At 43.9% G+C, this 23,531-nt stretch overlaps 2 protein-coding genes across 4 annotated transcripts in view; both read left to right on the top strand.

The window, feature by feature from the left end:
* Nucleotides 1-23,531, top strand: part of immp2l (inner mitochondrial membrane peptidase subunit 2) — a 215,565-nt gene that overhangs the window by 39,923 nt on the left and 152,111 nt on the right. For all 3 annotated transcript variants that reach the window (XM_080303342.1, XM_026172424.2, XM_026172421.2), the window contains one exon: nucleotides 14,066-14,169. In XM_080303342.1, the coding sequence (XP_080159468.1) occupies nucleotides 14,066-14,169 (104 nt within the window). The remainder of the gene's footprint in view (nucleotides 1-14,065; nucleotides 14,170-23,531) is intronic.
* Nucleotides 17,313-23,103, top strand: LOC145429906 (general transcription factor II-I repeat domain-containing protein 2-like). Its single transcript, XM_080304037.1, has one exon. The coding sequence runs from the start codon at nucleotides 18,976-18,978 to the stop codon at nucleotides 20,788-20,790; it is 1,815 nt and encodes a 604-aa protein (XP_080160163.1). The 5' UTR covers nucleotides 17,313-18,975; the 3' UTR covers nucleotides 20,791-23,103.

Genomic DNA, 23,531 nt, shown 5'->3' on the forward strand with positions numbered 1-23,531 from the left:
TGGAGTCATGCTCAGAAGTCTCCATCCACTCCTTGGCAAAGTGGTGACACATCTGAATTAGAGCCAAACTGTCAATGTTCAGGACCCACCCAGGATCAAGCCTGCTGTGGACTGGAATCTGCTGGAACACCAGTGTCACTTCCACAGTGAAGCCAGTCTCACATCTCCAAGGACTAAGAAAGAAGCTCCTGCTCCAAAATCAACGAGCTCAACTGAAATCTGCCCACATGGACGAGCCAAACGGCATCTGGAGAAAAGTTTGATGGTCAGACGAGACAAAGATGGAGCTGATTGGAGGAGCAAAGGTGAGGCTTTCAACCCTGAGAACACTGCAGCTGTGACGCATGGCGGTGGTAGCATCACGCTCTGGGCTGTTTCACTGCCAGTGGTGCAGGTACACAGTATAATGTTGGTGAAATCATGAAGAAAGAGGACTACATACACATTCTTCTATGTATTCTTTAAATACATAGAAGGTTGAACCTTGGATGTAGTTGGGTGTTCCTGCAGGACAACGATCCCGAACAACCATCAAAACTGATTTTGGAATGAAAGCAGAATAACATCAAGCTTCAGGAACGGCATTCCCAAAAGCCAAAAGTTTGTGGAGCACAGGAGGAAAACCAACCAACTAAATGACTCTACCAGTCCGTCCAAGAAGAGCGGCCAAATATCAGCCAGCAAGCTGGAAGCTTGTTGTTGGATCCCAAAAGCATCTGGCAGAGATGTAAGTGGCTAAGAGGCATTTAACCAAATATCAGGGGTGTATGTATATATTTGAGCCTGTGTGTATACTTGTGTGTGTGTGGATTGGTTCTGGTTTATCAAAGCCATTGGAGATGTATGCTGTACAATCATTCCACACTGGAAAAAGACCAGTTGATGTCAGAAGAAATGAGCCAGTTCCAGGATTGATGAGTTTCTCTGAGTTAATGTTACGCAGTAGTGTGGAACGTCTTTCAGAGCTAAACTCAGGGAGTCCAAAGGATTTTAGCGAACAATGAAAGAGATTTTTTCCTTCTTCATTCACACATGCTCTGCTGAGCTTCTGTAGTGCACCGCATCACATTTCGTGGGAGAAACAAAGACAGAACTTTAAGTCACGACCTGCTTCCCTGCTTGGCAAAGAGGGAAGTATTATATTTAAAGGTTGCAGACAGTGCGGGTGGCTGCAAACATCAGCGTTCACAGATGCAGGCCTCTTCATCCAAACCGTAAATAAAGCTGCTCTCCTCTCACATGAGGAGTCTGCTGGGTTTTGACCGACTTGTTTCCTGTCGTGCAGCTCATTATCCCTGACATGTGTTGCATTATACATAAAACAATCTGCTGTCTATTTTTAATGAGCATGAATTTTAAAGCTGCGTGTCGCTCTTCGCTGCGTGTTGTAGAGTCTTGTAGCTGCTTTCGCCCGGGTCGTGACAGCGACCTGAGAATCCAATCAAATCTTAAAGCATTAGAAATAAAACCATGCAGCGGTGTTGGATGAAGGGAGTGGTTGAATAAATGAGATGTTTACACTCACTGTTTCTATCCTCAGAGAGAACAGAGCTCCTGCTCTGCTTTGGGCTTTAATCTGTTGACGTCATGCTTTGATCCATTGGGAATTTGTCTCTGTGAAGCCTCAGCGAGGAACAAGAAGGAAAGAAATGGAACAAAAAGTACTTATTCCCTGGATAAGTAGAGAGAAAGTTACAATGACCTGAGCAGTAAAATCATACACTGCAGGCTGCTTTGGTATGGAGTGTATTCGTCTGCAGACTTTCTAATGGCCAGCAGGGGGCGAAAAGACGTTTGGTTGTGTAGAAGCCAGCTATCTGTTTGTATCATATCTATGTAATAGACTCCGATTTGTTCACACACTGAGGTTAATTATGGAGTTCCACAGGGTTCAGTGCTAGGACCAAGTCTGTTTACATTATACATGCTTCCCTTAGGCAGCATCATTAGAAGACATAGCAGACATAGTCACTGCATACACTTTTTCTGACAACATAAAGCAAAGAGGAAAACCAGCCCAAAGAGAGCAGTCGTCATGGTGAGTCTACTGTAGAAACATGAACAGGTAGGACAGAAGCTCATCCCTTCGTTACCTGTTGAGGTTCAGCAGCTGCTCACTTCATCACGGTGCTGGTCTGGGGTCAGCATTTACCCAGCTTTAACATCACTCTTGGCTAGCTTAGCGTTAGCATGCTGTCTGCATGTGCTTGCAAAGAGCTGAAGTTGTGTTAGCAGTGTAATGCAGCTGTGTCTGTCCTGGAGCAGTCTGCACTTTACCGTCGCGCTCTCGTCCTTTTGTGCAATTAAAAATAAAAGAACCACTTTTTGATTCCATCCCTACAGATGACACCCAGCTCTATCTGTCCATGAAGCCAGATAACACACACCACTGAGTTAAACTGCAGGAATGTCTTAAAGACATAAAGACCTGGATGGCCGCAAACTTTCTGCTTCTTAATTCAGATCAAACTGAGGTTATTGTATTTGATGATGATTTACTTCAGAAACTTAAACAGGCACAACTGATGCTGCAGCCTGACTGCTCATCCATTTGTTACCTGTTGAAGTTCAGGGTCTGGCTGCTGGGCTGGGGTCGGCCTTCACTCTGGGTCTTAGCTAGCTGGCTAGCTTAGTGTTAGCATGCTGTCTGTGCAGATGCTTGCAAAGAGCTGAAGTTGTGTTAGCAGTATAACTGGAAGTCCTGGATTTCTGTCCGTTATGGTGTCGTGTGATACAAGTGGTGGTGACTGTTTACCCAGTTTTAGCTGTGGGACAGACGGCCTCACATCTGACTCTAAAATGTTTTGGTATACCGAGGAGTTCATGGTCCTTTCAGTGACTGCACCGAGCCCAAAGCACCATCCCTCCACCATTGTGATGATAACTGTTTCATTTCCTCCAAACGTGCAGCTGTTCATGCCGCTGTTTGTTCCAGAAGTCTTGTGGTTTCTTCATTAATTTGTTCTTTTTAGAGAGAAGCAAGCCATACTTGTTCAGTCTTCTTCTATTTGTACGCTCATGAACTTTAACCTTTAACATGCTAACTGAGTTAGAGTCTGAGATGGAGCTCTTGGGTCTCTCTGCAGGTTCACTGAGCACTGCATGATTTGAAGTTGGGTAGACTTGCTAGAACCTCAATTCCTGGAATGATTCTAGCATTGTGCTAACAATCCAGAATGATATTGGCCTTTAAGGTTTGACACAGAAGTTGCAGGGTAGTTTCTCTGAAGCCTCAAAAAGGCAAAATGAAACTAATATAGTCAAAAAAGTCCAATCCATGTGTTTCCAAAGCTGTCTAGTTTCATAGCTACCCTGTGTAGGACCAATATGCCATATATTCTGGATAAATGTAGACTTTCTATGAACCAAAAAAAATGGTTGTCTGAGAAATCCATGTCAAACCACTCGGCTCCATTCGCTCCAGCAGAAAATGTTTGCCTTCTGGTTGAATTCAGATGCTATAATGACATTTTACTGGTAAGATACAAGGGAGTAACGATACAAAAACTCGGCCGCAGAATGAAATGTCAGCGCTCGACTGCCGTGGAGTCTTAATGTGGCCGAGCTCCGTGATTCGTCGGTCAGGTCACGAGAGTTTGTTTGGTGAGTGAGGATGAGCGGCTGTGTCCCCGCTGCTCTGCGTTTACTGCAGAGCATGGCTCGCTCCTTCTTTTCACGACTATTGCATGAATTTCCCAGAGGAACCCACCCGAGGGATCAATGAAGTTTCATCTAATCTACTTTCACATCATTGTCATAAAATCACGTAGTTAAAGCCGTTTCTTTTCTTTTCTTTAGCCTCGCTGGTTAGCAGGACTCACTTCAGAAGTGAAGTTGCAGACAAAGTGATTTCATTGATCCTGCTGTTACAATGAAAGTGACCACCCACCCACCTACAGTGCCCTCACCAATCACAGCATTACGGCGCTCCACACAGACAAAATGCTCTATAACACCTTATTAAAGAACACAAATGAGAGTCAAAGATGTTAAACCAGCCTACAAGAAGTCCCAATGCCATCGAGCATGCACCTTGATGCTGGGACAAGCTCAATTTGTGGAGCCACCACTCTGCAACCCACATGATCCAAAGATTCTTCTAACAGCACCCCAGAGCATGTCTGCACAATGTTCGGCCGTGACAGTGAGAGCAGTGAGTCTGCTGAGTCTGCAGGAAACATTTCCCTGAAGTCAAACGGCTGAATGTTTAGAAAAAGACTTCTGCAGCAGCCTCGTCGCAGAGCACTGAGAGGCCGAGGCTCTGGAAAGCACACAGAGCGAGTGGTGTGTGTGTGTGTCATAAACCCGTATACACTGTTGCAGTGTGAGGACCTGTCTTGTGCACCTGCTCCCTGTAGCAGTGGCTGAGTGTTCAGGCGTGTTTGAAGGTGAGAGCTGGGTTAGGATTATGTTATTAATGGCTGTATTTAATCTTGAACTAAGTCAACAGGAAATTAATTCCAGTCAGTGCGAGGTGTAGTCTCAGATTGTTTCATCCTTTCTGCGCTGCTTGGATTGTTGTCATGGAAACAGTGCTTTCCAGCCTCCTGAGTACGTTTGTGATCGTGTCCTGCTCGACTTCTTAATTTACGATGAAGAAAAAAGCAACAGTGTAAAACCAAAGACTGAATTTTCTCTCCATGAAGCCTGAAAGGTCGAGCGCAGGGTTTGCCCGAGTTGCTGGGAGCACCTCAGGTTTCTGTCATTGCAAACGCAGTTTCACGTCTCACCTCAGCTGTTTGTTTTCTTATTGTTTTATTTATTAGAAAAGAGATCAAACAAAGAACAAACGATAAAAAGAAAATTGTACTAATCAGTCAGTTTCCATCAATTATTTAGTCAAAGAAACAAACACACCTGAGCTGCTGGTATTGCAGGTAAAGTCTTCGTCTTTCCCTGATTAGCACTCTGCTCGCAAAAACAGCAAAAAATCAGACAATTTAAAAGCCACTTTACAGATACATAGTTACAGATACATAGTTACTAGGGGTGCAACGATACACAAAATTCACGGTTCGGTTCGATACTTTGGTGTCACGGTTCGATATTTTTTCGATACAAAAAATGTTCATGCATTTTTAATTTGTCATTTATTAAAATTATAAATATATATTTTAACTCAAAAGTACAGTTTTTGAATTTAACCCTAACCCTTGTGCGTGTTTTTTATTTTGACAGCGAATGCGCACCTGCGGACCACTTATGTGCAGCCCTGGTTATTTAGCTCGTCATATTGCAGCCACAGAAATTATTTTGTCCATGAAACCATAAAGCTGCACTTTCTTTTTGCCTTATAGTCTGATTTGTCATAACTTCTCCGTTTTGTGGTAAGCTTTTCTTTGGCTGTCACTTCTTCACCCTGACCTGTCTTATTTGGCTCAGCAGAACTGAAATGCTTTTACACACACACTCACATAAGCTCAGCGATTCTCTGCGCGATCAACCTCTCACATGTTTAAGCTGCAGGAGATTTCACTTGTCATGTTTGCATAGTAAGCTAACAATTAATAAGACGATGTCAGAGGAATTGGTGCACAAATTATCATCACTCACAGATCAGTGCTGTCGCTCTCTATACACAGTTCGCACGATTGCAAAGTGAAAGCAAAAAAACAAGCGCAAATTCAAACGCGATTTCAATATGTCACATATTGACAGTGGCTCACCGATGCCAATGACATAATTACCCAGCTACATTTCTGAAAAAATGCAAAAGCATTGACATATATTTTTCCTACAATAGCCCGACGGGCAGGGAAGAGAGAGATTTTGGTAGCCCGACTGAAAAAATCGCTAGCCCCGGGACGTCGGGCTAGCGATATTGCGAGCCCTGTATCTGATTGAGGAATCACTCATCTTTGGAAAAGAGAGTTTATTACAGAGAAATGGCTCTTTCCAAAATAAAAGCTATACTATCCGCTTCTTCTGGGCTATATTCTCAGCAGCATAAGGAGAATCCTGTGCTAACAGCTGTCTAAATGACTCGGCTAAAGTTAGTAGCATGCTTGTTGTTTTTGTCTTTGCACTAGGATGATGTCGGAGTAAATGTGCAGTCATATTCGTTGTGTTCCCACTAGTGCTTTCAGGTTAATCTCGTTGAAATGACCTTAACGCCACAACACGGCAAATCTCCGTTAACGAGCTACCGCCGATCGCTCCGTGCATGGGGATAGACGGCCAACACGTTAACGAGCTAACTGCGCTAACACACTAGTTCACACCAATGTAATTGAGCATTGCATGGCACATCCAACATACTGTTTTACTTTAGTCCATGACTCGCTTACCTTCAGGGTCATACGTCACATGAAAACCAAAATAATTCCAAACGCCAGATCTGAATGAGAGTGGGGGAGGTTCATGTTGCAAGGAGAGCTTAACTTCTGTCTCGCTAGCTTGCCCTGCGCTCTTCCTTCTGACGATGCTGTCTGTGTTGAGCGCTCAGTGGATCTGCGCTCGACAGTGCAGCCTAGGCGGAGTAGTCGAACGCAGATCCACTGAGCGCTCAACACAGACAGCATCGTCAGAAGGAAAGTTGATAAAATAAATTACAAATGTTGTATTGTTCGATACATATGCGTACCGAACCGAAAGCACTGTATCGAACGGTTCAATATCGATACGAATATCGTTGCACCCCTAATAGTTACAGATACATAGTTACAGATACATAGTTAGCTTACAGAGTTTTATCACAGGTGTATCGAAGAGTCGGGGTACACCTGTCACTTAACTAAAGTCCACAGTAACTACATACATAGCAAAAAATAGAAAATCATTTGTTTGTTTTTTAGACATATTTCTAGTTACAGAATAGATTTCAGAGGTTTGTCCCTCAAAACTGTAAATGCAAAAAAGTTGCACAAAATAGTTTACAGGAAATTTATTTGGAGTGTCTTTGTAGTTTCATTTTTGAGATATTTTTTTATAAACTTTCAGAAAAACGAAAATAAATATTATTTGAAAAAAAAAAACAGCATCAAAATAAACTATTTCCAACAGTGAAATTTAAGTTTAAGCCTCCCAGAAATTTTACAGAAAGACATAAAGTCAAACACGACTTTCAAAAACACCAGTAAACCTTTGAAAGGTCCTGCAGGGAGAAAACTACATTTCCCACAGAAAATGGCGTCACTTCCAGTTTTCGAAGGTAATAGCGGCCACGCCAGTTTGCGCCGACATTTATTCGATTGTAGGAAGTGATATGAACAGCTGATCAAAGCGTGTTTCTGGATTTTAATGGTTTTGCTGTTGCCAACGCTTTTTATGCGATTTTTGCAAAAAGCCGTTTGTGGATGAGACCGTGACCTACGACAAGTTGAATGTGTGTTACGTAAGAACAACTCCTTGTTATTGCGCTATCTTACGTGGTTGCAATTTTACTGGCATTTAAAAATAGTTACACAAAACAGAGCGTGCATGCTCCGATGGGCTTAAAAAGATGTGCTGGTGACATTAATAAGTTAACTTCCACAGTCTGTATTATTATTAACATTTTTATAGCTTTCCTTTGTGATCTTAAATAATCTGCTTTCATATAAACATCCTTTGGTTTCAGGCTTGTTTCACACTACAAGCATCATTGGTGTCATCATGCTACAGCTTACACACACACACACACACACACACACACACACACACACACACACACACACACACACACGTGTGTTGTTGTTTTTGGATCCAGAGAATATGCAGGTCACAGCTTTACTTCCTCCAGACTGACTTTGTGTTTCACTGCGACAGCACTCTTATCAGCAGAGTGAAATGTTTGGGGTGAAGGTCTCAACACTCTGAGCTGCTCTCTAAGTTTTCTAATAGTCAAACCAGTAAACCTGGACACTGTCCCATTAAAAGTTTGTGTTCAGCACTTTGGAACAAACCGAAAGTCTCAAAGTGCCCGGGGACCCGAGAGGCTCGATCACAAGGCTGAAGTAGATCAGACAGGTAGTCTTTTTTTAAGACAATAAAGAACTTTAAAGAAAAGTAAAAGGATTTTAAAATCAATACATAACCTGACAGGTAACCAGAGAAAACAGGAGTGATGGGCAGGAGTGAAGGTGTCATCAATCATCCCACACATGGGAGCAAGCATCAGGGATTCGGGTTTCTTGCACCTGCATGAGTGTGACGGACTACAAACGCTGTGTCGGCGGTCGCGCTCCTCCTGAAGAAAGACTTCAGCCAGAACATGGTATACCGTCTTTAGACGTCAACGAGCTGTCTGACTTCCTCTTTAGTCTCGTAAATCCTCTTTTTCGCGGATGCCTGCAGGGTAAAAATGATCCTAACACCTGTGAGAACAGCCGCACTGATCATTTTAACTTGAGCTCAATAAATTTGGACCATTTCTAACTACCAGTGATGTCTCAGAGTGAGTTGGATTATGGGAATGCAGTTCAGATCAAGTCACAACAGCAGCCGCCTCAAAGTGCTTTACATGTTTACGTAAAGACCCTACAGTAATGTGGACAACACCCCAGCAATTAGACCACCCCAATAAACCTCCGACAGAACCAGGCTCGGTGAGGCGAGGGAGACGGGGAAATGCTTCCAGTAAAATACTTGAACCTTCATTTGTGACGTTTTTATTGGAAGAGTCCGCGTGCCGTGCAGACCGGGCGGCGTACAGCGGTGACCTTTGCTTAAAGACGTTCCCCGCAGTGTTTTGTACTTTGCAGCTTTTTTTAGACTTTAAAATACAGGCATGTGTGTCCTCTAGACTTTGCAACATGCATTTTTAATGATAAACCCACAGGTGGTTTCTGCAGGGTCCAGGAGGTAATTTCCCTTTTACAGAGGTCACTGCATCGTAACAGGCAGCAGTGCGTCTGTGTTCTGGTTCCGGGTCAGTCCCAGATCAATCAGCTGCAGTCTTTCTGGGAAAGCAGAGTCACTGCAGCACTTTCACAATCAGTGCATCATTATTATTGTGAATATAAATGTGGCTGAAGCTGGTGAAGTATCCGTCTCTAGCTGATAAATCGAACTTACCGGCTAACAGCGTTCATATTTGTTTTGGGTCTGACAGGAAAGCGATATTCTATCAATTACCCGGCAGGCGTGAAATGGCCTGCGCACGCACTGTTAAATGAAAGAGTCGCCGTGTGTCATGTTGCATGCTGGTGTGATTGGGCTTCGTCACGCATGGATCCTTTGATGAAGTGACATGAACAGAGTTGTAAGAGTAATGATTTTGTTGTTTGTAGTGGTGTCAGACAAGCGAGGGGGGGGGTCATCGGCGAGCGTGTGAAGAGCTGTCTCAGAGGACACGGGTATGCCCAGCTACAACACGGCGAGATGAAATGCTTGGTTTAGAGACAGCCCAGCTGACTGTAAACTAACCACGTGGGATCTGTCTTTACTCTCAAACATAATTTCTTCAATCCAAAATATTGGAAACTTATTTGTTGGCACGATTTATCACCCAAACAATTTTTGGCTGCTTTTGGCGCTCGTGGCTCCGTTACCCCTCTGAACGATGCTGTGCGGTCCAGATGTGACTCGACAGTCATGACCTGGTCAGTCTTGATGTGGGTTAGGGCTGGTGTTGTGTGAGCCAGATGTGGCATGAAGCTCTTATTGTCTTGTCATTCAGGCTGACAGATCATCCCCCTAAAGTGCAGATTCCCTGACCAGTTGCGAGTAGTTGGCCGCCCAGGTGATTTGTAAAACCCAGTTCATGAAGACTGGCGAGTGACGCCCTGGCAGCAGCCAGTTGCTGGGGAAGGTTTGTGCCCAGTTTGTGAGTGGTTTCTGGAGACGGCTGACTGCAAAAAGGTTCGTGGTTCTTCGTCTAAAACCAGAACGGCCCCGTTTTTACAGATCTACAAGCTTTCCAAAGATGCATAAGGCCAAAGCTGACAGCTCTGACTTCTTCTTAAATGAAACTTTTGTGCTGCTTTCTGATGTTTCTTTACTCTTGGTTTGGGTTGTTGTCATTTAGGCACAAGCTGCTTCCTTAGGCTCACAGATACTCGTGGTTTAGGGTAAAACCTCAACCTTACAGAGACAGTTTAGGAGCCACATCTTAGCTCCAGCATATAAAGTTGGGCAGCTCACCAGTGGCTGGCTCTGAAATGTGAAATAATAAGAAGACCTGAATCACAGCCATTGTTCACAGCTGTGAAACTTGATTTTCATGCTTTATTGGACTAAACCGAAACAATGGCTGCCTGGAAGGTAGGAGATCGATCCGAGAACACGTTATTTCCTCCGTCTAATGGGCTTAAATATGAAACCACTAATGCATGTTCCCCTTTAAAGCCTGATATTAAACTTTCTGGCTTTACATAGCAGTTACATTTTCAATTAAGACCCAACTACTGAAATCCAGCAGCTGCACCAAGTAAAGAGCTGACACACGAAGTTTTCTTATATAGGTTTTGTTTTACATTTGGCGTCAGGGTTATATGTGGTATTTCTTCAGATGAAGTTTAATTCTAAACTCGCTGCATTTGTTTTGGGAGAAAATGTCCCTGAAGGTGCCGTATGCAGAGTTCTGCCATCCATAAATCAGCAGCACATATAGTTCAGTACATTGCTATAATAACCATAAGGGAACTCATTAAGCTGGGGTGATAATTCAAAGTGGGGAGGCTGAGCAGAAGATTAAAGAAACAGGGACCGATGCAGGGAGGTTGAAACTGGGTTTTAATTGTTACAAAATTATATGTATGATAGTCATTAGTGGCAACATTCAAGTTTTCTATGATGCAGGTGTTACCTTAACATGTAAATGCACAGACTGTAAATAATTTTAATGTTTGCTGAAATTGTCCCAAGGATTGATCATTGATCCAAGGTCCTACCCTCACCTAGTACCATTACCCCTGTATAGTTGAACTGGGCTTCCTCTGAAGGGACTTGGCTTTAGAGCTGGGGTGGGAGTTCAGAGCAAACCCTCTGCTCCTCCACATTCAAAGGAGCCAACTGAGATGCTTCAGCATCTCCTGGACTCTAGATGACGTGTTCAAGAATGCTCTGGCAGGTGACCCTGGAGTAGGAATAGGACACGCCGGAAGAGGTCAAGCAGGCATCCGGGGGGAGGAGGCTTGGCTTTCTCTGCTTTGACCGCTGACTGTGACGCATGATAAACATCAGATAATAGATTAATAGGTGGACAAATGTTGGATTAACACAATTATGAAGGTGAATATCAGGGCTGCCACGATTAGTCGACTAGTCACGATTACATCGACTATCAGAATCGTCGACGACTGATTTAATAGTCGACGCGTCGTTTGAAGCTTTGTAAGATCACAAAAGACGCAGGAATAAGTAGCAGGATTTAAGAGTGTAATAACGGACTGAAACAGAAGATGGCAGCACTGCATGTACAAGGATGCCAGCTGCCGTTAAACCCCGAAGAAGAAGCTGTGTCCCAGAATTCATAGCGCAGCCCAGCTCAGTTTCCAACAATGGTGGCAGCTAGTTAGTTTTAATATTACTCTTATTATTCTTTCTGGGTCACAAAATAAACGTTTAACATATTTTCAGGCGAGAATGTAGCTGTGTAAACCTCAAATATCTGCTCTGTTTATCAGGACACCACATATTTTCAAAAGCGCTCCGACGTTTTCGGAGACGTCTGTTACCCACTAGCTTGATAGCTAGCCGGGGGCTAGGCTAACTAGAGCCGTGAGAACACCGGACTCCCGGCTAATCTTTTTCAAACCCACCGCCGTCTTTCGCTACTCAGGTTAAACATGATATATGAGTCACTTAGATAACTTAAAAATGTTATTGTTTGGCTTTTTCAGTATTTTATTTGTTCCTGAGTAAATCGGTTTGGCTGAGATTAAAGTTATAGTTTTTACACAGCTGAATAAACATCAAGCAGACAGCTGATTATCAGAAGTGTGAGATGCTCAAGAATTTACTCCGGTGTCCTGTTATAGTTTAGATAGCAAGGAGTTTATTAAACTTCACCGAAACAATCTGCAAATTTCATTAAAATTTAACAAACTATCATCTTGTTTTTATTTTTAGTTAGCACAGACCTTAAACAGTTAAAGCTGTAAGCTAATGATAGTTATATAAGAGCAGATGCTGCTGGTGCAATAAGCTGTACGTTTTATGTCCAATGGATGATGATCTGATTAGTCGACTAATCGCAAAAATAATTGGTGACTAGTCGACTATCAAAATAATCGTTTGTGGCAGCCCTAGTGAAGATGCTGCAGAGGATGGAGATGTGCTGTTTGGTGCCATCCATGAAGCAGATGATTTACAGGCAGTATGAGAATAATGAAACTATCTCAGACAGTATACCAACGACCTTAAACCCCTACATGGAGTCTGTAGGTCTGGTGTCTTTCTGCTCTTATTGCTTAGAGCTGACCCTGAACTGTTAACAGTGCCCAGCCTTCAGATGAGAAAACCTTTTTATGTAGGTAACCCCCTGACACTGACCTCTGGGTAAACATTAACATTTTAATCTGAATAAAGATTTAGCAAACACATCTATAATTGTGTTACCGGGTGAATATTGAGGAGGAACGGCCTCATGGGGGTCAATGTTGGGATTCTGTAGGGGGTGTGTGGATATCGCCAGTTGTTAAAGCAAACCAAATAAAAGTTTTTCCCTGCGTAAACATCACGTTTCTCGCCAACGGATGTGTGTCTCCCTTTCTATTTACCGGTTGTGCTGATGTATTGTGTGAGAGCACGGTGCCTGCTGTTTACTCTGCGGGAGACCAGATAATTTCTGTAGATAATGCACACTGCTGTGCAAAAAGTTTATATGCATCTGATGCTCAGATTCCTATCTGTCGGGGACGCGTGGGATCATCTCGGATGCATTGTGCAGCACAACAATGAGCCCCAACATTCATCCAGAGTGATAAAGGACTATCATCAAGCAGAGAAGAACAAGCAGTCCTGGAACAGATGGTGTGGACCCCACAAAGCCCCCGATCTCAGCATCGTGGAGTCATTCTGGGATTGCAGAAAGAGATGGGGGAAAGTTTAGATGTTACTGCCAACTCGTATGGAAAAGGGAAAACTTTCCCTCGAACAGTGAATACATCATGTAAAAGACTAACAGGACTCTCACGTGTCATATGGACTTTTTCATGCGGTTGCTGTGACAGCCCTTGTCCAGTCTCTGGATCCAACCATGGAGGAGTTTTCAGTAGGAGAGTCTACAGTTCTCAAACCCACGCATGGTCCATTAGCTCCAGTGTGTGAGCAGCTGAATGCTGCTTGTTTCTTTGGACTGCACAGAGTCCTGAGTTCGCGCCCTGGGGTCGGACTATCAGTGCAGAGCCGGCGCCCGTGGGAGAACCTTATGCAGAAATGACCCGGACCATGTTGATGCCATCTCTCGCCTGCGCAGTGTACATCTAAAAGCAACCCAACCTCACCAGGCTTGGCTCCCTGTGTGCTCGTCTTCTCCCACAAAGTGACGTTCTGGTCAAGCTAAACTAAAATCATAAACCAGCGGTCCCCAATCTTTTTTGCGCGACACACCGGTCCTACGATATTTTCACAGACTGGCCTTTAAGGGGTCGCAGATAAATACAGCAAAATAAAACCAGTACCAGTACAAAAAAAAGAAAATGTATTCATAACACACGGGAAAAGACCCAGGGAAACTGAGGTAACGATAAAAGTGATAAAAAATAACGGTAAAAACGCTGAAAACCATAAATTTCACACCCGAACCTCAACTCTCGCGGCCTGCTACCGAACGACTCGAGGTTGGGGACCGCTGTCACAAACCATACCTGATTTTTAATTCGGCTGCTCTCCCTCCAATCTAGTCTTCTTGTTCGGCGGCTACTTTTCAACGGCTTCCTGTTCTGACCATAGATCTCAAAATTGCACCGAAGACAAAGACTGGCTTCTGAACGTGAGAGATTTTTGGCCACACCCACAAACTGTTGTCTTGCTATCAGCCAGATTTGAGCTGTTTTCCCAGTCAGTTTAGTGCTACCCCAGGAGAAGACCATAAGAACTGAGATTATTTTTAACTAATAGGTTCCTGTCATTGCAAAGATTGTACACATAACATCTATGAACAGTGATTTTCTATAAACTGTGTTTGTGGTTCTGTGTTCAGCCATTCCTCAACCCAGAGGGGGCGTCCAAGTGTGACGTCGTCCTGCTGAATCGTTGGAGTGTGAGAAACTACCAGGTCCAACGAGGTGACATCGTGTCTGTTGTGTGAGTAAATAAACCAAACGACACACGTGTGCATGAAATGGTTGTTTTGTTGAGAAATTATCGGACGGTGATGATGTAAACAAAACCCCCGGTGCGTCTTTCACTCACGTTTCACGTGTACGTTTGTTTTTGTGTGGACGAGTCTCAGAAGTCGCTCTACGGCTACACAGCTAAGCTGCTGGGTTTGTGTTGATGCAGAAACCTTTTCACAGCCTCATATTCAACACCATCACTGAGTATAAAGACGTGTTTGAACAAAATACCTGCAAGAAAAGGACAACAAAAAACCAGCGTGTCAGAATGATCTGAAAGTGACAGATAACAAATATCTGCTGGAGAAATCAAACGAAGCCACGAAACGCTGTGATTAACAGCGGCTGCGGTATTTTAAAAAGTTTGCGAGTTCTGATGGGGAACGTGTTCCCAACATTTGTTTTGTTGTGTGTCTCTCTGTAGATGGCGGCTGCTTTGGAAAGCTTAGCGCAGCGAGAACAATAGGAGCGCTCTTTATCTGACATTTCACGGGTACAAGGAGATGAGTCACTTATAAAACTAATATAATTTTTTTATCAAAGCTGAGCCGTTGGTCTAACAGTTGGATTATAGCTGTGATAACACACTGCAGCCTCAAAGTCAGAAACACATTAAAGCAGGGATGTATGCACGTTTTCTTCCAGTGTTTTCCTTTTGTTAAACGGACACTCGGTCCGTTAAAAGGATTTCTGGAAGTGACTTTTAAGTTTTAACTAGAAACTAAGTATGTTCCTCCCGGTTTGGAGGCTAAATCACTTTTGATGATTTTGCTATACAAGTTGTGATTGGAAAGTTTGGTCGGTCCATTGATCCATCCGTCTAAGATTTGGACAAAGGAAGGATTGTAAGTCTGCTAACTCGGGGAGTGGTGAGTTTTGCATTTATATGGATTTTTTGCGTATTCTGTGTGCAGGCAAACGATGGCCACCGCACTGTGGTGCATAAGATAAGATAAGATGAACTAATACCACAGTGCGGTCTATGAGTCTTTTGCCCAAGGTAGAATATTAATTAGAGCTCCTCTAAGTCTCGAAATTCTTGACTCCATGAACATTGAATAAAACAACAAGGATGCTCGTGGTTCGAGTTTGGACTCTTCGACTGAAAACTGTGACTCGGCCGGATGCCCCGGTCTCGTCTCCAGGTAAGTCAGATTCCCACATCCGCTTCGTGCGCGGCGGATTCTGCTCCGAGTGAACCAAACATAACAAACAGCGAGTGTGGTCCATCGAAAGAGCACCGACGCACACAGAGCCTTCGCTGCTCATTAGACAAATCTCGCTGGAGAATCACAAGTTTGAGTTTTTGCATCCGAGTGCAGCCGGAATGTCTCAGCCGTCCGTCCTCAGTCCCAGACGTCCGCCGCTCCATCGATGTTCCTGTGAGCGTCACACACACTGATTCAACCTGTTCAAACTGGAGAAGCTGCAGTCCCTCCAGCTGCTCCGAGACCCACAAAACTGAGATTTCACAATGAAATTGACAGATTTAACAGCCTTTTCCAGCTGTTTGATGGCGTGACGATGATTCTGTCATTTTCCCCCTAATTTTTTGTTATTTGAGGCAATCTGTGACAGGAGGCAGGAAGACGAGTCCTCCTCTGTGATTTTGCCCGGATGGCAGCTCCTCTCTGCTCAAGAGTCGGCGCTTTTGTAGGAAAAGATGTTTCTAAAAGTGTGTTCCTGTCGGTGCACGGAGCACAGCAGCTCCGAACCGTAATTTAGCCTAATCTGAGTCTGAGTGCTGCTCACTTTGAGCCCCTATATTGTAGCTGAATGCATAAAGAGGCCTCTTTCTGGAGGAGGGGAGGCAGAGCAGCATCACACAGCTGCACAGCCATATACAGATGGAAAGGGAAATGGGGACACTGGTCGTGTAAAGTTCACCTGAGTGCAGAATCTCTCTGACATTTAGACTCGATCTGCTGTTTTTGTGGCGTTATCAGCTCAGTGCACCTCAGCCCTCCTCCCGTCTCTGCCTTTTTCTCTGTTTGTCTTCCAATCTTAAATCACCACCTGTTTACGTGGCAGCCCTTTGAAGAAGAGGGGGATCTTTCCTCAAAGCAGCAGATAGCGAGTCCTCCACATGTGAAAGTGATCTGTATCGCCTCACCTCATCACTGGGGATTGTGTTCAAATCTCTCGTAAAGCCGCGTCTATCATCCTGCGAGGCCGCCTCGGATTTAAATTTCAAACGTGCGACTACGCTGCGGGCGAGGCCGACTCGGGCTTGTAATTGGCACTCGTTTTAAGGAAGATCGTTCGGGGGAATGTGCCGGTCCGTAGAGTAAAGTCTTATTTACGCTGGTTGGCACGTGCTGGAGAAGGAAAGCGATTGCGTCCCTTTCTTTCTGGAGAGCTCGCCGCTTCCGTGGCTGTTTGTTTGGTGAAGACCAAACCTGATTGATTTTACGTTCGACCATTTTCCTCTGAGCGGCCTTGGAACAGATTGGTGCAAAACATCATTTTCTCCAGGACGGGGAGGAAATGTTTCAGGCGGGTTATAAATCTGCACCACGAACGACGTATGGAGTCCCGTGCTCCTGCGCTCCTTTTGTTTTGCAGGGTTTGAAAGCTTTAATGACGGCTATCCTGGATCGTCGGGTAACGTGGTGAGATGAGCCCCAACCCAAAGTTAGTTAGATGTGAACTTTTCCACCACTTCTCCAGACTTTTGTCTCAGAGGCAAAGCGACGTTCAATCAGGTTCAGCAGCCTGGAGAAGTGCCAGGAAAGCACCGAAAATTCATCCCAGTACTGTCATCTGTGAACTGGGTGTTACACTGGTGAGAAGAGTCACTTTTACCAACTCCCAGCTCCTCCTGTTACATTTCAGAGGGGATCTACTCCACCTTTCCTTATTTTCTGTCAAACACATCCTGTTCCAAAGCTGGATGAGTGGGAGAGATGTGGTCAGAAGACCCACCCACCTGCTGGTCAGGCCTTCTGTTTATGAGGGGAAGCCAATCATAAAGACAAGTTGGTGTAAAGAGAGAGCAGCTTCGACAGCTCATGTCAAATGGAGGATAAACTGAGGGGCTGTGAGACCCTGTGTGAGGTAAATAATGATTATGAACTTTAATAAGTTACAGTTTTGTGATGTGCTGGGTTCATGTTGTAAAGGGGACAGTCGAACAGCGGCAGACTGACGTCCTTTTTGTAAAGAGTCGTCTGCGTTGCCAACTGGAGACACGCAGAGAAACGAAACCTGAAATAATTCGATTCAACTTTATTTATACAGTTGAATCGGTCAACAGTCGCCTCAAGGCGCTTTATATTGTACAGTAGATCGTACAATAACATACAGAGAAAACCCAACAATCATGTGACCCCCTATGAGCAAGCACTTTGGCGACAGTGGGAAGGAAAAACTCCCTTTTAACAGGAAGAAACCTCCAGCAGAACCAGGCACAGGGAGGGGCGGGGCCATCTGCTGTGATTGGTTGGGGAGAGAGAAGGAAGACAGGATAAAGACATGCTGTGGAAGAGAGACAGAGGTTAATAACAGAGGTCTGTTAACACATAGTGAGTGAAGAAGAATCATGTCAAGTAACAGCTGGTCGGGTAACCGGTTTTATGACGACCTGTGTTCTGTAGTTTCCCTGAAATCACGTTGAGGTTTTATTCTTGGCTCGAGTTGGAGATCCTAATCACGAGTTCTTGGTCGAACGTTTCACTGTCGTTCTTGTTTTTCTAGCTCAGACTGGAAATAATCTAGTATTTCTAGTACTTTAACAAAACACTCAAATAATGAAGGAGAGGATGCTAAAATATATAAATGAAATGTAAGTACAGGTTATACTTGTTTAACGTTGGGCCTTTCCTAAACCTGATGTAGGTTTTTGGTGTCTGCAAGTCAGAATAAAACCCAAATATCACAAATATGAAGCAAGATACAAACTGATAAACTTGTGATTCATGCTGAACCTTAGAAACAGGGCTGTGAAGAAAGGATTTGGCCACATTCTGATTTCTTACTTTCATGTTGTTTCAGTTCATCGAACAAACTTTAAGACAAAAGATAACCAAGTAAATGCAACATGCAGAGTTCAATTTCACAATCCAGACCTGATCTCTGTCACACCTGCTGAAAAAAATAAAGTGAAGCAGGCTGAAAGATCTCAAACAGCAGCACATCACGCCGCGACCCAGTCAGTGACACCATCAGTCGGTCACAGAGACTTTTTAAGGCTCCAGAGAACCACAGCGAGAGCTGTTATCCACGCACGGAGGAAACCTGGAACGGGGCTGAGCCTTCCCACCTCCCCAACCTCTGATCGAAAAATACGAAGGTTTGGCAGCGGCCGAGTTGAAGTTGGACTGACTGAGGTCATGACAAAGAATCTCGGACGTGATATGAAGGAGTCACTGACGTTGTTAGGTTCAGGGGCAGGTCGCCTCTACATGGCTTTAACGCATCGTTCCTCCTCTTGATGTCCCGTGTGCCGAACTACCAGCTCGTGTGTTTCTGTCGTCGGCGCCGTCTGCCATGTTGGTTTTGATGCCCTGCGATGAGAGTGATTCTAGAGGCCACACCAGGCATGGGCGAACTACGGCCCGGGGGCCACGTGCGGCCCGTTAAACGTTTTGATCCGGCCCGCCAAACTTGAAAAAAAAAAAGTAATAAATTAACCTTGTTAATGTTTTATTTCCCCTGCAATTCTGATGTTTCCTCACTAGATGGCGCACTCTAGATATATTGGCTTTGTTGAGGTGAAGCGGCGTAGGCCTATTACTCCACGTTTGCACTTTACCCTGTGACCTACCGCCCCTCTATGAAGATGAGCGGACCCAAGAAAAGGAAAGTGGACAGAGAATGTCGAGTGTTCAAAAAGGAGTGGACAACTAAATATTTTTTCACTGAACACCGATCATCTGCTGTTTGCCTGATATGCCAAGAAACTGTGGCGGTTTTTAAAGAGTATAATATTAGCCGTCACTTTGCCACAAAGCACACAAATTATGCTAGCAAGCTCTCAACAAAAGAACGGGAATCTGCTGCTGAGAAGTTGGCAGCTAATTTGAAGGCTCAGCAAAGTTTTTTTCACCGTCAAACTGCCATTCAAGAATCAAGTACCAAGGCCAGTTTTATGCTTTCATTCAAAATAGCAAAGGCCAGCAAACCACTGTCAGAGGGCGAGTTTTTAAAAGAATGTATGGTAGAGACAGCAGGTATTTTGTGCCCGGAGACCAAAGACAAATTTGAGAAAATCAGTTTATCACGGCGGACAGTGACTCGCCGTGTAGAACTAATAGATGAAGATATCACCAGCATATTAAACAAAAAGGCGAAGTCATTCACTTTTTATTCTGTAGCACTGGATGAAAGCAACGATGTCAAAGACACTGCTCAGCTCCTCATTTTTATCCGAGGAATCAACGAAACCTTTGAAATAACGGAGGAGTTTTTGACAATGGAGTCTCTGAAAGGACAAACACGGGGAGAGGACTTGTTTGAACGGGTGTCTGCTGCCATCGAAAACATGAAGCTTCCCTGGAGTAAGCTTGTTAACGTCACCACAGATGGATCTCCGAATTTAACGGGAAAAAACGTTGGCCTGCTGAGGAGAATCCAGAATAAAGTGAAAGATGAAAACTCTGACCAGGATGTGATTTTCCTCCACTGCATCATCCACCAGGAATCTCTATGTAAATCAGTGTTACAGCTGAATCATGTTGTGAATCCTGTGGTGAAACTTGTCAACTTCATACGCGCACGGGGACTTCAGCACCGTCAGTTCATTGCGTTCCTGGAGGAAACTGATGCGGATCACCAGGACCTGCTTTATCACTCCCGTGTCCGCTGGTTGAGTTTGGGCAAAGTGTTTCAACGAGTGTGGGAGCTCAAAGAGGAGATTGGCGTGTTTTTGGAGCGGCAGGGGAAGACTGATGAATTTCCTGAGCTGAGCAACAAGAGCTGGATGTGTGACTTTGCGTTTGCTACGGACATATTTTCACACTTGAATGAGCTCAATGTGAAACTGCAGGGGAAGGAGCAGTTTGTGCATGACATGCACACAAACGTGAAAGCCTTCAAATCCAAGCTGGCTTTATTCTCCAGGCAGATTTTGAACAAGTCATTCACTCATTTTCCTACACTAGCCACGCTGAAAGAGGCCGGAGCAAAAGTAAAGAAATACAGTGAGTCACTGGATGCACTGCACGGAGAATTCTGCCGTCGGTTTTTGGATTTCGATAAAATTGACAAGTCACTTCAATTGGTGGCCTTTCCTCTGTCACAAGACCCCGAAACAGCTCCAGAGGAGCTTCAGCTCGAACTCATCAACCTTCAGTCCAACCCTGCCTTAAAAGAGAAATTCAGCTCTCTGAAACTAAATGACTTCTATGCTTCACTCAATGATGCCGCGTTTCCAAATCTAAGGCGAAGAGCGCAGATGATGTTGGCTTTGTTCGGCTCTACCTTCATGTGTGAACAGACATTCAGCGTCATGAACATCAACAAAGCCAGCCACAGATCCAAGTTAACAGACCTACACCTCAGATCAATCCTGAGAATCGCCACAACAAAACTAACTCCAGACTTTGATGCGCTGGCTAAAAAAGGAGACCAACAACACTGCTCCCATTAAAATGTGTGTCTCCGTGATACGCACGTTGTTAAAATGAACAGTGCGCGCAGATCAACTATAACGCTTCACAGACTGACTTGCTGCAACTGTTTCGAACTTGCACTGGTCGTTGTTGACTTTTGGCACCGGGGAAACAAATTGAATAAAAGGAACAGGACAAGTACATCTGCATCTCCTACCGTTTTTGGAAAAAAAAAAAAAAGTTAGGAGGAGAGTGATGTGATATCCTGAAGGATAACAGAACTTTCAGTGCTTTAAAATAAAATGTTCATTTATTTGATTTTCAGTGTTTAAAGGCTCATTTCGAAGTCAGATTTTATTGTAACGCTTTTCTTCATTTAAAAAAAAAAGAAATTAAAGCACATGTTTTCTCCATATCCCAAGATGTGTATTTTTCCCCCAATGAGGTGATGTTTTCAAAGCATGCCATCTATCTACTCCTGTTCCGGCCCATTTGTCAAATGTTAGAACTCAATGTGGCCCACGAATCAAAACGTTTGCCCACCCCTGGGCTACACGTATGAAATGAGAAGGGCGTGCTTTTGCATTGTGACGTGTGCCGTTTACGCGTCGGGTCTCTGCGAGTCATGGCGCGCTGAACATGGCTTCAGTCGTGTTTCTGGGGTTGCTGGTGTTGTTAGAAGAGGACGTGTGGAAACGTCTTCCCACTGTGGAGATTTGTGGCAGGTAACGCAGCACAGATTTGACGTGTCTCAGCTCCTGAGGGTATTCACGGGCTCCCCAACAGGACGTTCGAGTGTTAATTTCATTCCCTGGTTATTATCGTAATGAGATGAAATGTAAGCCTGACTGTTATAATCACGGGCTTCATTCCCACGTCTGTAATCTTCAGCACCTACGGCACACTGAGACTTTTAACCCTCTCCAGGCAGACGTTGCCGATTTGCAACAGTTAAAAACTAACAACCTGATCACCCCACATACGAGTTTTTTTACTCAGAAGCACCACTGCAGGACTCGGTCGTGCATAGCAACAAAAAGTTTAATTTGAGCCTGAGAGGGTTGAGGTGTGAAACTAAAATCTTCCCCCTTCTGCAGCTCTTTGAGCATCGTTTCATCCTTCAACAGTAATTTCAATAAGCATTGTCGTTTCAGCGCAAAGACTCTTTCTTGTTATCTCTCTATACCTACATGCCTCTTTCTCCAACGTCTCCAGAGATCAGGACACGTGTCAAAGTCTCAGTTAGTCGTTTCTTAAAATTATTATTTTCTGAGGCGTAGACTGTTGAGGTGAGGAAGCAAAAAAAGCCTGTGGGGTTTCTATAAGCGTCTCAAATACAGATGCAAACGACAGGAGAGAAGAAACCCGGTGAAAACAGCGAGGCGGAAATAACGAAGGGAGTCAAAGAAATGAGCGCCGTGCTCGTGTGCTGAAGGAGTTCAAACTGAAGGAGCTGGAATAACAGTTATTGCAACAAATTGCGTTTTTGCTGCACGCTGTTTAAAAAGAGGTGAAGCATTGCTCATGATGCCACAGCAGCTGGTTTCCTTCGTCTAAACGAGGCGACTCCCAGCAGAACAGGTCACTCTGTAACACCACTGCAGTGATATTCATTCATACTCAAAGAAAATTACGAGGGGTTTGCTAAACGTAGTATTGTAACCGAGGTGTTCACTGAGCAGCACACTAATGCGTTTCAAACTCTGGATGGGTGGGCGTGCACAGCCCAGTTTATTTAAAGGTCGACACTTAGGATGAATTTTGAGACATAAAATGACAAAAAGCTGTTTTGGGTCTTTGAATCCAATTAAACTTTCCACATATTTCAAACAAGATTCCCCAGATTGTGTCAGATGTCTTTGTTTTTCAGTATAAATCATTTTCTTCCAGTGCAAGCTCGTCTTATCCAGTCGCGTTGGTCTGTGAGATTTCCCACCAAAACAACGCTATCAGCTTATTGGATCTCACATCTATAAGAGCTGCAGTACTTCCTCATTAACTTAAGGCAAGGCAAGGCAAGGCAAGTTTATTTGTATAGCACAATTCAACAACAAGGTGATTCAAAGTGCTTTACAGAGACATTAGAAACAAGAACAAATAAAAAGCATGATTTAAAATTGAATAAAACAAGCAAATAAACTAACTAACTAATTAACAAACAAACAAACAAAACAGTATATAAAATCAAAACAGATAAAATCAGTAGTTAAATGTAAGTTTTGAAATTTAAGCTTAAAAGTGTGGATTTGGTGCTTTATTCAAATGCAGCTGAGAACAGGTGAGTCTTCAACCTGGATTTAAATAAACTGAGTGTTTCAGCTGATCTGAGGCTTTCTGGGAGTTTGTTCCAGATATAAGGAGCATAAAAGCTGAATGCAGCTTCTCCGTGTCTGGCAACTGATAAAAGACCGGATCCAGATGACCTGAGGGATCTGGAAGCTTCATACTGGGTCAGGAGATCATTGATGTATTTTGGTCCTAAACCATTCAGAGCTTTATAGGCCAGCATCAGAACTTAAAAACCTATCAGCTGAATTCAGCCATAAATAAAGTCAGTGTCTTTTACTGTAACACATATTATGAGGATCTGCCTCCTAATAATTGGAAAAACTGACTCCTGCTCTCAGATTCACTTGAAGTTTCATATCCCTGCACTAAGATGAGTATCTGTGGAGTAATAATTCTCCAGTCGTCTTGGAGAGGTGCTCAGCAGACGTGTGACGTGCTTTTAAAACCATTTCACCTTTCAGGTAGATGTCTACTCTTTTTCATGCTCTCA

This window comes from Astatotilapia calliptera, chromosome 7 (genome assembly GCF_964374335.1).
Source record: "Astatotilapia calliptera chromosome 7, fAstCal68.1, whole genome shotgun sequence".
Lineage (NCBI taxonomy): Eukaryota > Metazoa > Chordata > Actinopteri > Cichliformes > Cichlidae > Astatotilapia > Astatotilapia calliptera.

Coding starts and splice junctions, on each gene's coding strand:
- LOC145429906 (XM_080304037.1), top strand. CDS start 18,976: ATGAAGATGAGCGGACCCAAGAAAAGGAAAGTGGACAGAGAATGTCGA.